The sequence below is a fragment of the Hyaena hyaena genome, unplaced genomic scaffold, assembly GCF_003009895.1.
Source record: "Hyaena hyaena isolate Hyena2069 unplaced genomic scaffold, ASM300989v1 scaffold_262, whole genome shotgun sequence".
Classification (NCBI taxonomy): Eukaryota; Metazoa; Chordata; class Mammalia; order Carnivora; family Hyaenidae; genus Hyaena; species Hyaena hyaena.
In genome coordinates, this window is record NW_024080895.1 from 1,705,070 (window position 1) to 1,719,846 (window position 14,777).

The 14,777-nt window shown below is 37.4% G+C and overlaps 2 protein-coding genes across 8 annotated transcripts in view; one reads left to right on the plus strand and one right to left on the minus strand.

Moving 5' to 3' along the window:
• CPM (carboxypeptidase M) overlaps positions 1–5,854 on the plus strand; it is an 87,509-nt gene extending 81,655 nt beyond the window's left edge. For both annotated transcript variants that reach the window (XM_039245645.1, XM_039245644.1), the window contains exons 8-9: positions 2,549–2,697; positions 4,529–5,854. In XM_039245645.1, coding sequence (XP_039101576.1) covers positions 2,549–2,697; positions 4,529–4,771 — 392 coding nt within the window. In that variant the 3' untranslated portion in view covers positions 4,772–5,854. The remainder of the gene's footprint in view (positions 1–2,548; positions 2,698–4,528) is intronic.
• A 7,416-nt stretch (positions 5,855–13,270) lies between these two features.
• MDM2 (MDM2 proto-oncogene) overlaps positions 13,271–14,777 on the minus strand; it is a 28,155-nt gene continuing 26,648 nt past the window's right edge. For all 6 annotated transcript variants that reach the window (XM_039245628.1, XM_039245629.1, XM_039245630.1 and 3 more), the window contains one exon: positions 13,271–14,357. In XM_039245628.1, coding sequence (XP_039101559.1) covers positions 13,782–14,357 — 576 coding nt within the window. In that variant the 3' untranslated portion in view covers positions 13,271–13,781. The remainder of the gene's footprint in view (positions 14,358–14,777) is intronic.

A 14,777-nucleotide genomic window follows, 5' to 3' on the forward strand; every position in this document is an offset into this window, starting at 1 on the left:
AATCAATCAACATGATATATACCACATTAACAAAATGAGAGATAAAAATATCCCAGAAGACGAAGAAAAAAAACATTTTTAATTTGACATCCATTTAGAAAAACTCAACAAAATGGGTATAGAGGGGAAGTACCTTAACCTAATAGGAGCCATTTATGAAAGGCCTGCAGCTTACCTCATACTCAACAGTAAAAGTTTTTCTTCTAAGATCAGGAACAAGATAAGAACACCTCTCCCACCACTTTTTTTTTCAACATAGTACTGGAAGTCCAGAGCAGTTTGGCAAGAAAAAAAGTATGCAAAACAGAAAAAAGGTAAAATTGTCACTATTTGCAAGTCACATGATACTATATATAGAAAACCCTAAGAACTCTATCAAAAAACTGTTTGAACTAATGAATTCATTCAAGTTTCAGGATTCAAAATCAGTACACGAAAACCTGTTGTTTCTAGAGACTAATAACAAACTATTAGAAGGAGAAATTAAGAAAACGATCCCATTTACAACTGCATTATTAACAAGAGTAAAACACCTAGGAATAAATTTCACCACGGAGGTTTAAGACTCGTACATAGAAAAATACAAACCTTTGATAAAAGAAATTGAAAGCACAAATAAATGAAGAGACAACCCATGCTCATAGATTAGAAGAATTAATATTGTTAAAATGTCTATACAACTCAAAGCAATCTACACATTCAGTGCAATCCCTATCAAAGTTCTAAGAGTGTTTTTCACAGAAAGAATAAACAATCCTAAAATTTGTATTCATTCACAAAAGACCCCAAATAGCCACCTAAGAACAAAACTGCCTGATTTCAAACTATACTTCAAAGCTATAGTAAACAAAACAGTAGGATATTGGCATAAAAACAGACTCATACATCAATTGAGCAGAATTACAGAGCCCACAAATAAGCTTAGGCACATGTGGTCAATTCATTGAGGTCAAAGGAGACAAAAATACACATGGGAAAGAATAGTCTCTTCAATAAATGGTGCAGGGAAAACTGGACCACTATCTTATACCTTATACAAAAATTAACTCAGAATGGATTAAAAACCTGAATATACAACTTGAAATCATAAAGCCCTTAGAGGTGGTAAGCTCCTTGACATCAGTCTTGGCAATTTTTTTTTATTTGATACCAAAAAGCAAAGGCAACAAAAGAAAAAATAAGAACAGGTGGGACTACATCAAGCTAAAAAGCTCTGCAGAGCAAAGAAGAGTATCAATAAAATGAAAAAGGCAACCTACCGAATGGAAGAAAATATTTGCAAATCATATATCTGATAAGTTGTTAACAGCCAAAATATATAAGGGACTCCTACAATGATCCAACTTAAATGATCCAACCAAATGATCCAACTTAAAAATCAAGCAAGGATCTAAGGAGATATTTTTCCAAAGACAACGTGCAGGTACATGAAAAAGTGCTCAAGATTGCTAATCATTAGGGAAATGCAAGTCAAAATCACAATGAGACACCAACTCACACCTGTCAGAATAGCTAAAAATAAACACAAGAAACACGTGTTGACGGGGATGTGAAGAGAGAACCCTTGTGCACTGTTGCTGGGAATGTAAACTGGTTCAGTCACTGTGGAGAACACTGTGGAGGTTCCTCAAGTTAACAAAGAGCTACACAGTATGGTCCAACAATTCTACTTCTGAGTACTTCTCCAAAGGAAATTAAACACTAACTTGAAAACATATCTGCACTCCCACATTCACTGCATTATTTGCAATAGCCAAGACGTGGGAGCAATGTGAAGGGTCTAATGATGATCAGATAAAGAAAATGTGGTACATATACATACCACTTTTTCTTCATACAAAAAAAGAAAAAAAATCCAGCCATCTGTAACAACAACATGCCCTTGTGGGCATCGTGCTGAGTGAAAGACAGAGAAAGGTCAGACAAGGACAAATAGCATATGATCACTTTTATGTAGAATTTAAAAAAAAAAAAAAAAACCCAGACACCTGGCTGGCTCGCTCAGTGGAGTGTGTGACTCTTGATCTCAGGAGTGTGAGTTTGAGCCCCACATATGGTGTAGAGATTGCTTAAAAATAAAAATCTTTAAAAACACAACAAACAAAAAGTAACTCGTACTGATTTGTAGAGAACGGATTGGTAGTTGCCAGAGGCACGGACTGGGTGGCTGAAATGGATAAAGAAGTATAACTTCCAGTTATAAATCCTGGGGATATAATGTATAGCACAGTGTATACAGTTAATAATACTGTATTGTAGATTTGAAATTTGCTGAGAGTAAGTCTTAAAAGCTCTCATCATAAGAAAAAATTTTGAATCATATTAACTAGATATGTTGTGATCATTTCACAAATCATGTTATACACCTGAATCTAATGTGACAATTATATCTCAACTTTTTGAAGAAGTTTACTTCCCTTAAATACTTCATTGTTATTATCAAAACAGCTTAATAAATATTGGGCATATTTTTCTTAAACACCTACAAGAATTTTTTCGTATGTCATAACACACGGTATTAACATTTGATGCTCTTTTTGTCTTGCAGGTGTAAAGGGTCAAGTTTTTGATCAGAATGGAACTCCATTACCCAATGTAATTGTAGAAGTCCAAAACAGAAAACATATCTGCCCTTACAGAACCAACATATTTGGAGAGTATTATCTCCTTCTCTTGCCTGGGTCCTACATAATAAATGTAAGTATACAGCCCTAGTTATTGCTATTAAAACATTTTGGAACTTGCAGTACTTACCCAGAAGGAATCTGAAATAAGTCTGTAAAGTCCCAGAAGCAGATACATTAGGACAGAAGGAAAGGACACCATCAGATGTGGCATTTGGCAAGGAGTGAGAGGGGGTGAGAGTAATGGGAACAAACAAAAAAGATCCTGTTTTTCCCCAGCTGGCAGTGTTTTTAATAGAAGCCAAGTCCTATTTCTTTTGGTACCTTTTATGATAAAAGATGAAATGAACCTTATTAATAATGATAATTAAACAATGTAGCCAAAGTACTTCCAAGCTTCATGGAATACCATTTTAACACCCATTTCATAAAACATAATTTCTGCTATTAAGTTGATTGGTACACAGATTCCTTAGAATTCATTACAAATAAAATTTGATCCACAGACATATTTTGCAGCCCTTTCATAAGCAAATGATGGTGAGTTACAAACTATGCAAGTAAAGTTCCAGGTTTAAATCTATTAAGATGTTTGAGTCATTTCTTCCTAGAGGGAGGCTTGGACTAATTTAAGCACAAACAGGTTTATGTGAATAAATTAAATGAAGTACCTGATTTAGTTGACCAGATTGTGTCTATTCCTCTTTGATTTGACTTTCTCTAAGAAAGATTCTCCAGATTCTTCTATTTGGCTTAGTGGGTCTGATGCCAGCTGTGGCAGTCCTTCTGCACAGAATGACTCCTGGGGGAAAAAGTCATCTATTCTGTAGTAAAAACTGGCTTTGTATTTTGTAAAGGTGAAATAACGAAACACATGTTTTTCAGTTCAATTCAGAGAACTTCTGAATCCTATAGTAGGTTATCCCCACAGTACCTAGCAGTGGGGGCTCATCAACTGGTAATCTTCTTTGTAAGAATGTCTCCTAGAACCGGAAAGACCTCAATTCACTGTGAATCTTTGTCTTAAAAGGCCCTTTATATGCCTGTTACACTGACATTTCCATTCTATGATAAGGGGAGGAGAGTTCCTTGTAATGAATCTAAATTATTTTTATGTAATCCCCCAAATAAGTCACACTTATAAAGTTATGAATTGTTCATTTCCACTTAGACTAATGTAGTACCTGTTGGCTTTAGCTACTGGTTCTGGGATAAGAGTGGAAGGCAAGATTTTGGAAGCAGAAATGAATGACTAAAATATACGTTAGTGCCTAATAAATGACTTTCCCCATTCTTTCCCCTCTCTGCTGTATATAAGTATTTCTTAGTGGACATGGTTTATAGTTAGGTTAGCATTTGTCCTATTTTTTCTGATTTCTTCTACCAAAAAAGTAAATCTAGCTTAAGATTCAAACTTGTGGAGAAAACCAGGTAAAATCAAATCTTTTTGAGGAAAGAATAAACTTGTACACTTAGGTCAGCTGCAAGGAAAATGAAATTGAGAAAATTCCACTTATGAATAATCTCGTTACCCAATCAGGATATCGAGTACAGACCTGGGACAAAGGGAAACCATTAACTCTTTACCTTTGCTCTCTATAAAAATGATGGGGATACAGTCTATGGCTTTCTTCTCCTGCCTTACATCTTCAAATAAAGGATCTGGCTTTATTTCACTTTGTAATTCTTGGGACAACAGCATTAGCAACTGTGGTCCCTACCAACAGGCACTGGACAGCTCATTCAGCAAGCAGGACTGAAGCTGTTACCAGCTGGGGAGGCCCGGCAGACGGTTACACGTGTTTCATAAAGGGTACATTTTAGAAGCAGACATCCGTGTTTTTAGTGCTGGCCCCATGAAACATATGAAATCACTCAGATAATTGTTCCTTGTTTCCTCTCAGGTTACAGTCCCTGGGCATGATCCGTACCTCACAAAGGTGGTTATTCCAGAAAATTCCCAGAACTTCAGTGCTCTTAAAAAGGATATTTTACTTCCATTCCGAGGGCACCTGGATTCTCTCCTAGTATCATATCCTTCATGCTCTGAGACTCCTCTATATAGTGACTTGCCACGCGATTCAGCTGCAACAAAGCCTGGTCTGTTCTTATTTTTAGTGACTGTCTTTCACGTATTTGTCAAATAAACCAAAATGTGAAACATAACTCCCATCACCACCTGGAATCAGGGATTACTCATGCCAGGTTACTGCAACTCTCAGCTCCCTCTGTGGGACCCTGACTGAATAAACTCCACAGCCCTTCCTAAGAAGAGAAATGGTTGTTTCCAAATCACAGCAAACTATGTGTGGTGATAACAAAAGGAATGACATAGTCTTGATGAATGGAAGACGCCTACCTTTCAAGTACTGTCCACTGATGCTCAATCTTGAAGTTGTCTTAGAAAGTTGTAAGCAAAACTTGAGAATCAAGACATAAGTTGCTGCAAGAAAAAAATGGAGCTAATTTTGTATACAGAGAGCCAGATGAATATAAACAATGAAGATGAACATTCATTGATTGCTTACTATATATAAAACCTTGTAAATGCTAGATGTGAGGATATATAGTAAGTGCCAAATATGATTAATTCTCAGCACATGGAGAAATGATAGCACTGGAAATATTTCATTTCACAGATGTTCTGAGGAAATAGGAGAGAACATCGGCAAAGCTGTCTCAGTGGCCCACAAAAACAGGGCCTGATGGGATGACAAGGTTGTATCTAAAGAACCCCAAAAAAACAGGTCAGTTAAGTGTCCCTGCGTTTCTGCACTCAGATGCCCCATCAGATATGCTGATGACACCCCAATGTGTAAGTCCAGCCTCTTGCCAGAGCTTCAAACTCAAGTCCAACTTCCTGCTGTACATAACCACCTGGATATGACCCACAGGTACCTCAAACACACATAGAAATCACACATATTTTTCTCCCTAGAGCTGCTCTTCCTCCTGTATTTGTCCCAGTTACTGGTACCACCAGATTAGAAACCTGAGACTCCTTGATAGTTTCTTCTCCTCCCTCACCTCATCCCATATATTCAGTCATTAAAGATTGACGTTAATTGTAAATGTTGATGGATCTTCCCTCTCTCCATGGCTAGTAACGTTGCCAAGTTTAGGCCACCAGAGCTAACTGGCACCACTGCAACAGCTGTCCTGGTCTCTCACGCCCAGCCTTCTCTTCAGGTCCATCTTATACATGGCACTGGGGAAGACGGTCTACTCAACCATCAGTTAACTGCTTATAGTTTCTAGACACTTAATGTGCTGTTTGTGTCCTGTATCTGGAACACCATTCTGTCGTGGAACACCACGACATTTTTCTTCCCACTCCTTTAAAACTCAGGTCAGGTATCAACTCCTCCAGGAAGCCTCTGCTGACCATCATTCCATTCCACCCCACCCCATCCCATCAACCCCCTACCAGTCAATCGGGAGACCTTTCCTCTTTGCTCCTCAAATGTGTTACCTCTATTATTGAATTTACAACTGTATTCTGATCTACTTTCATGTGTGATTTTCCCTAATAGAATGTGAGCTCTGAGGCCAGTGTCTATTTGTTTGAAAAATTCATTTTTATATCCTCAGAGCCTAGTACATAGTAGAAACTGAATGAATGAGTGAAGAGTTCCACAGACCTACTCCCAGTCTCTTCTAGAAACTGTTGGACTTTGATTCATTTTGTCAGATGAGGTCCAATGCTTTGGCAATCTCCAGCTCAGTAGTAACACTGACAGAAGAGTGTTTTCAAATACATGTCAACAAATAAATTCAAGTATGGTGTTTTTACTACATTTTGCGTTTATCCTAAAGTTCATAGTAAACATATCATGTTACCTGTTAACAATACAAGCTACCTTTTTTAAATTAGAAAACAAAACTTTTACCATTAGTACTCAATTTGAAGCACCTGTTCTCCACTATCATGAGAATTAACCCATCTTAAAAACATTATATAGAAGAATTACGGAGGGAAACACCAAACCAAAATATAGCAACTCTGTAAGCAGGTGTCTAAGTGCTGTGTATTGCTCATGGAATGCAAGTTGCCTTGGTCTGTAAATTGAAAGTTCTATAGGATCTGAAAATGAAACTACACTGGGTGGGCTTGGTATGTGAATGGATGGGAGACACACGGACATTTAGGAGCTACTCCTGTGCCATCCTTATTCACATGCACACAATCATACTTGTTAATCTAAACAGAATTTGTAGTCTTTTTATCACTTATAAAATCTGGTAATAACTTGAATATCTGGATCATTTTTATTTAAATAAACAGTAATTTATTATATACTTGAAAGTATGTATTAATATTGCAGAAAATGATTTTGGTACACTACAAAGCACATAAAACTCTATTTACCGTCAAGCTTTACTTTTCAAGCAGACATTTGGAGTCTTTTTTTTTTAAATATTTTTTAATATTATTTTTAATGTTTTTTATTTATTTCTAGGAGAGAGAGAGAGAGAGAGAGCGTGAGCAGGGGAGGGTCAGAGAGAGAGGGAGTCACAGACTGAAACCGGCTCCAGGCTCTGAGCTGGCAGTCAGCACAGAGCCCGATGCAGTTTGAACCCACGAACTGCAAGATCATGACCTAAGCGAAAGTTGGACGCTTAACCGACTAAGCCACCCAGGTGCCCCGGAGTCCTAACTTTTCTAAGATCCCAATTTTCAAAGGGACATAAACCAAAATCTGATGTGGTTCATGAACCTTAATGTAAATTTCTTAAGGAAATGTTTTTAAAATCAGAAATTTTATCAAAATCCAAATTTAAAATCATTTGAAGACAAGTTAAACAATTAAAATACTCTCCAAACCAAATCTAAACCAAACCTTCAACACCGTACATTCAGGATACGTATTTTGCAGCAATGGCTCTGTGCTCAATAGTAAACTTTGTAGTGGGAGTTTAGTAGGGTTCAATCCCAGCTACACTCCCCACTAACCAAGTTAAATGTCCAAGAGGAGAAACAATCATGAAATTCCAACTGTCCTCAGACCAGAGCCCCAAATCTCCCTGAATGACACCTTCCATACGGTCCCTTAACTTTTTAGACTGGTGGTTATGTTCCCCAGGTTCTGAATTCAGGTATATTTCTTTTTATGGAGAAATCAACATGGTAAAGATTTTCGAGAGAGAAAGGAACATGGGAGTGAAATTTTAATTAGAAAGCAAGAATCCTGAATTCAAACCCACCCCACATAGATTCCTTACCTGTAAAATGAAGGTCCCTGCTTGACTGATTCTTTGACTATCAAAAGCAGTGGTACAAAGATGTCATATTTTGATGCCATTTTTGGTACTTGCCCAGGTGGAGAAAGGGTAATTAACACTAGATGACAAATATTTTGAAGGCAGTATAAAAAAAATAATTTTCTACCCACTCCCTACCTAAAGAGCTGAAACAAACAACACACACACACACACACACACACACACACACACACACCCTAAAATAGAAGTTTAGGGAAAGAGTTAAACTTCATTAGAGACTTTACAGTGTATCACTAATAAGCAGATACTCTATTGCTCACAAAACTTTAGCATATGAACTATTCCATAGCCTTTTATCAGATGTTTCACAGCTAATTTTATATTTTCTCAGTGACCATCTGTACTATAATTAAAAACTTGCGCAAATTGTCTAGGACAATAAAGTTTATTTGGTAGGGCCATGACTACCTCTGAATTCAGTAAATTTAGAATATTTCTGAATCAATAAAGAATATTCATGTAAGCAATGAATACGGTTTCTTTCCATTATGTTACCTTAAAAACAAATCTGCAAGTATAACAAAGTCCACATACTAAACAGAATGGATTACCACCAAAGCCCGAGAAAGACCAAATTTAATGAGCTTTTTATGAGGCAAGACTATTACAACTCTTCAAAACCCAGTCACTCCAGGATGGTTTATATATATGATATATACTTGTCCTATATGTTATATTCCAAATTACTTTGTACCATGGGGCAGATAGAGGAAAAATGTGCCTTGTGATTAAAAAAATAAACTGCAAAATTAACGCACATTAATATAGTAAAGGGTCTGAGAAATGCAGGAAAGAAATGGATTTTCCAAATATAGCCAGGGAACCATTTCTTGAAATAATTTAGCCTAGTACCATCCCTCTGAACTTATATTCCTCAATTACCAAACACATTTTGGGAAATGCTGGTATAAGGGGGAAGTTTCTTGTCCAGAGTAATACATTTTGTTGATTTCAAAGTGCTTTTAAAGCACAGAGTACAGTTATAAACAAAGATTTGTCTCCTATAGGAACTGGAAAATTAGTCCCTAACCCTCATCACTGTAACCCCTGATGTCGAATTTCTAACCAAGGACAGAGGCTGGACCTAAGTTTGCCCTGTGAAACATGTGAACAATAGTTTAAATGAGACATAGCTAAGTAGGAAATGGCTAATTTAGATACCAATTTCAAAGAAGTGACAAATATCTCAACTTAGAAAAAACAAAATTGGGAACAGCTTTTCAGTTTTCTAAAGAGTATTCATTATAATAGGAACCCTCTGACAGAAATTCCCTTTAATATTTTAGTGAGATTTCAGAATCTGCAGCTCCATAGAGGGGCCATTACTTCCCCCTCCCCGCAAAAGCAAGGTACAGTTTTAAAATGAACTAATTTTTAAAATGTTAGACATACGGGAAAAAGAAAAAAAGTGACCAGTCCATTTTTTGGATGGCAGAATTATGTGCTTTTGTTCTTCCTACTTCATTTTTGAAATTTTCTACTTGAAAAAACTTTTTAATGTTTATGAGAGAGAGTGTGAGTGGGGGAGGGGCAGAGAGTGAGGGAGATCCAGAATCGAAGCAGGCTCCAGGCTGTCAGCATAAAGCCTGACATGGGGCTCAAACTCATGAACTGTGAGATCAAGACCTGAGCCCGTCAGATGCTTAACCAACTGAGCCACCCAGGTGTCCCTAAATTTTTTCTATTTAGAAGTTTTCTTTTTTTAATAAGAAAAGCAGACGATTTAAACAACAGAACCTCAAATTTTAGAAGCACCAGCTTATACAGGTAATTGTTACACCTTCTTACATACTCATTAAACATTTCCAGAGTTTATGCGAAAATAACACTTGATTAGTTGAAGTCAAAGTTAATTTTAAAATGGTTTTTTCTCATTGACCAAGGACATGGGGAGTTCTGAAGGATAAACAGTGAAGGAACCAAGATGGGAAGTTTGTGTTTTAATAGAGAGCAGAACTCACTCACGTCTCTGCTCTGCAGCCCAGCAATCTCTTCCCGGAGTGCTCTGTCCACCCTGTTAGGGGTCTACCTTCCGTGAATGGACGCCTTCAGAGCTCCTGGAGCAATGCTTCCACCTGGTGGTTAGAAAAGTGCTTAACTAAAGAGATGTGGCTTTCTCAGATGCCTCTTTTAAAATTCTTTTTAATGTTTATTTATCTTTGAGAGACTGTGAGTGGGGGAGGGTCAGAGAGAGAGGGAGACACAGAATCTGAAGCAGGCTCCAGGCCCTGAGCTGTCAGCACAGAGCCTGATGCGGGGCTGGAACTCACTGGGAGATCATGACCTGAGCCGCAGTTGGACGCTTAACTGATTGAGCCACCCAGGCGCCCCCACATGCCTCTTAAAAAAGAAGGAAATAAATGTGAGAAAAGGTGGGAAAACTTTTACATAGAGGGATATTTTAAGCAAAGCTTTACCAATTCTGTCACAATTCTGATACTCTATCAACTTTTGAAGACTATGGTTTTCTCAGAAGGTTTCTTTTACCGTCGAAGTAATTTATTGCAATATTACAGACAATATTTTTTCAGGGTGTTTTTTAAAACTGTCTTTCCCCTCTTGTAAATTTGAGAAAACTACATAGCTATTTTCCTTGCCAATAAATACCCTTTACTGAATGCCTACTATGGGCGCAATGCATTATATTTGGCACCTGCAGGGAAGAGATACAAATGGATGTTACAACCTCCTTTTGGAGAGAAAGTACAAAGCAACATATTAGTAAATTTTAAGTGTGAACAAAGTACCTCACAATTGAGACAAGGTAGGGGCAAAGAAAAGATACGGTTAATTCAAGGCTACTTTAGCTTAGTTTTGTAACTGTTATGGTCATAATTGGCTACAAGAAAATTTTTATTAAAAACTACCATTTATAAATCCTTACTATCTACCAGATCCTATCCTAAGCTCTATATATTTGTCTCTAATTCTCAGGTCACAAAGCAAGCAAGTACCAGATCTGCTATTTGAATTTAGCCCTTCCCACTCAACTAGGATAAAAATAACTCATGAGAGAGGATGGAAATGAACTTTTGCACCAAAAGGGTTTAAAACAATGGTGGTAAAGAGAAAGTTGTTTCACAGATAAGTCTAAAAGTTTAAAATGAACATGCAGTACATTTAATATCCAATAAAAAATAGAACTTTTTTTTTTCTGTATTCAAATCAGGGAACCAACATGAAGCTATCTGTACATATCTATAAAGGCACCAAATATGGGGGAGACCAAAGCCAGTGAAGTCAACTTGGAAGGCCTAATAATAAATAAATTATAAGCTGGAAAGGTGTGAACTAAAATTAACAATAAAAGTACTAAAATTTAACTGAGAAATACTTCTATGGAACTCCTCTAACACGATAGTAACAATAGAAAGGATTGAAATTTTGCAATTCGGAATGTGAAAGATCTTGTAATAAGTTGACTTTCAGTTGTTAGGACAACTCGATAGTCATATTCTGAAGGCAGATCTGTGGGACTGAAACAAGATGAGAGGAAAATGTTGATCAATTTTTTTATTTTTACAAAATTTTTAAATGTCTATTTTTGAGAGCACATGTGGGGGAGGTGCGGGAGGAGGGGGCGGACCAAGGACATGAAGTGCACTCCCTCCATGCTGACATTAGAGAGCCAGATGCCGGGGGGGGGGGGGGGGGGGGGGGGGGGGGGGGTTGAACTCCTGAACTGCGAGATTCTGACCCGAGCCAAATTCAGATGCTCAACTGAGCCATCCAGGCGTCCCTATCAAATTTTAAAAACATGAATCTTTAAAGAGCTTTAAAAGACAGCAGTAAAAATTCAAGTATGTTTTAGGATCATCTCTCTCCTAAAAGTAATCTATTGTGGTTCCCTTATCCAAAATATTATTCTCTGTTACCTATAATAAACTACTGACCATGTGAGATCTCTCTGCTTGTCACTGGAGACTGCTCTTGTTCTGTTTACTGTTTTTATTTAGTTCATCTTAATGATCCAGTTCATAATTAAACGTATTCAACACTTCTGCACTAAACTATTTATCTTCTTAAGGCTTCTAAATGTCTAAAATATTTAGTGCTACTGCACTAAAATATTTATCTTCTTAAAGCAGTATTTGTAAATGTCAAAAATTTCTTACTATATATGGCTCTATGATAGATAATATGGCCAAAAACTTTTAAGCAGGTGGTATTTTAAGATAAACACTTTTGGGGCGCCTGGGTGGCTCAGTCAGTTAAGCATCCAACTTCAGCTCAGGTCATGATCTCACGGTTTGTGGGTTTGAGCCCCGCATCGGGCTCTGTGCTGACAGCCAGGTCAGAGCCTGGAGCCTGTTTCAAATTCTGTATCTCCCTCTCTCTGACCTCCCCTGCTCACGTGGTCTCTCTCAGAATTAAAAAAAAAAAAAAAATTAAGACAAACACTTGTTAAGATGAAATCAAACCCGTTCAAAACTCAAACAATGAGCAAGTGCAACTTGTCACAATGCCATGACCACTTCGTTATCACCGTAAACCAACAGCCATCTACACACTGATGAGTATCTTTAAAACACTCATTAAAAATCAAAATGAACAAAAGGGGCACCTGGGTTGCTCAGCTGGTTAAGCATCTGACTCTTGATTTCAGCTCAGATGATGAGCTCACGATTTGTGGGTTCAAGCCCCGCATCGGGCTCCACACTGAGAGCTTGGATTCTCTCTGCCTCTCCCCCACATGCAGGTGGGCTCACACTCTTTTCAAAATATAAACACTAAAAATTAAAAAGTCCACATAATAACAGCTTACCCTGGTCTGGCTTTGGAGTCCATGGGACTCCAGCTTTACAAGACAGATCCCAATGATTTGATTCCCTCAAATTCTTATTGAGCACCTGTATATCTGTGTCACAATCAAGAAGACGTTCTCGGCCTCATGGAATGTAGTTTCAGAAATGATGTAGAGAAATTACAGGCAATTACAAGCAGCTTTTCAGGCTGACAGGTAGCAAGGTGGTTAGCCCTAACTCCCTCCCAGCCCCAGCTACACCCCTTCCACAACATTCACCAACACATGTTGAGAAACCACTTGAGCCAACCTGCCATGTGGTAACACAAGTGAACAGGAGGGAGAAAACAGCATTTCACGGCCCTACTAAACTATGTAACCTCATTCTCTCAGGTTAGGTCTTATTTGATGCCTTGGATGCCCCCAACTACATCAAGCTGTCCATTAATGTGTGTACTGACACAATGGGCAGTCATGGCCATTACAAACACAGAAGCACATTGACTTGTCCCTTTGATTACCCAAAGAGATTGATATTCAAGTAAAATTTCTATTTTAACAAAGCTCATTATTACAGAGAAATTGTTAAGATCCAATAATCACACTCTTGAAACAATGCTTAATCAAACATTTAATATTTTTATTTGTAAATCAATAAATAATATTGTATACTAAACCTAAAAATTTAGACAATTCAATGGATAGGCATGGTAAATGAAACTATCTGCAGATTTGAATGTTTTCTAAGTAGCATAATCACTGCATTTCATACCCTAAATGTACATAACTTCCATTTAAATGTTTTCATTTAAAAAATCAGATCCTTCTCTAAATTTTAAGTGGGGATCATTTAAAACATGAGGAGTAGGGGGGTTAAAGATGACCTACATATTGAACTTGAATTACATTAAAATCCAAATATAGAATATAAACAGAAGTGAAATTTTTCTAAAAGGAAGTACTTACTATTCCCATTCCCAAAGTAAATTATACTACAGAGAAGAAATAAATCTACATGTATGGAGACCCTTTCTCACTTTGATATGTGTAAAAAAAATAATTTCATGTTGTCTAAATTTTTAGGGTTATATAGTTAGAAATATAGAATTCTACTCTTATAGACATGTCCACTAGGGGAAATAAGTTAGCACAATCATTTGAATTGGTTGTCTACATACTGGACAGGGCTTATTCCTCTTCTTTAGCTTTTTTGCACATGTAAAGCATGCCATAAGGTGTCCAGTTTTGCCATGAACAATGCAACCATTTTTAGGTCGACCCTGGCAAATTACACAAGGTTCAATGGCATTAAGGGGAAAACTAGATTCCACGATTTCTTCTTTGTCTTGTGTTTCTTCCCTCTCAAACTCTTTGACATCTTCTTGGCTGCTATAAATGATGCTGTTAGAAGTTGATGGCTGAGAATAGTCCTCACTTTCTTGGGACTGGGAGGCCTGTGTGATTTTATCATCATTTTCCTCAGCACATGATTCCCTGGAATCATTCACCATAGTTTTTTTACAATCAGGGACATCAAAGCCCTCTTCTACTTGGGTTGAGTTTTCTACTTTGGCTTCCTCAGGCATTTTCCCTTTATCTTTCCCTTTATCTTCAGGAAGCCAATTCTCACGAAGGGCCCAACATCTGTTGCAATGAGGTGGAAGAGGAGGATTCATTTCATTGCACGAAGTACACTTCCAATAGTCCTTCAATGAAAAAAGAATTAGTTTTTGTAACCCTTTAACAACTACTCATATCCAACTCTAGCAACTTCAAGATGTCTGAAATAAAATCTATCAGAGTTCAGTTTTCAGCATTTTTATATAAAACATTCAACATGTAACAATCTTCCCTTAAGCATGAGATTGTAACAACACACATAAAGTATCTATTTTTTTTTCAGCCAAACCATGCTGAAGAATCTTAAAACAAAATGTATTCACCATGATCTTAATCATGTACCAATAAAGTTATCTGCGGGCACAGATACAGCTGGTTCATCTAGTTGAAGCAAGTGTAATGTGGTCTTTTACTCTGAAATGAGGCCTGTACCCACTTCACTCTCTTAAAGGTATGTCCCAGGTCCACCCAATCAATCTAGACAAAACCACTGCCCAATGAGCCAT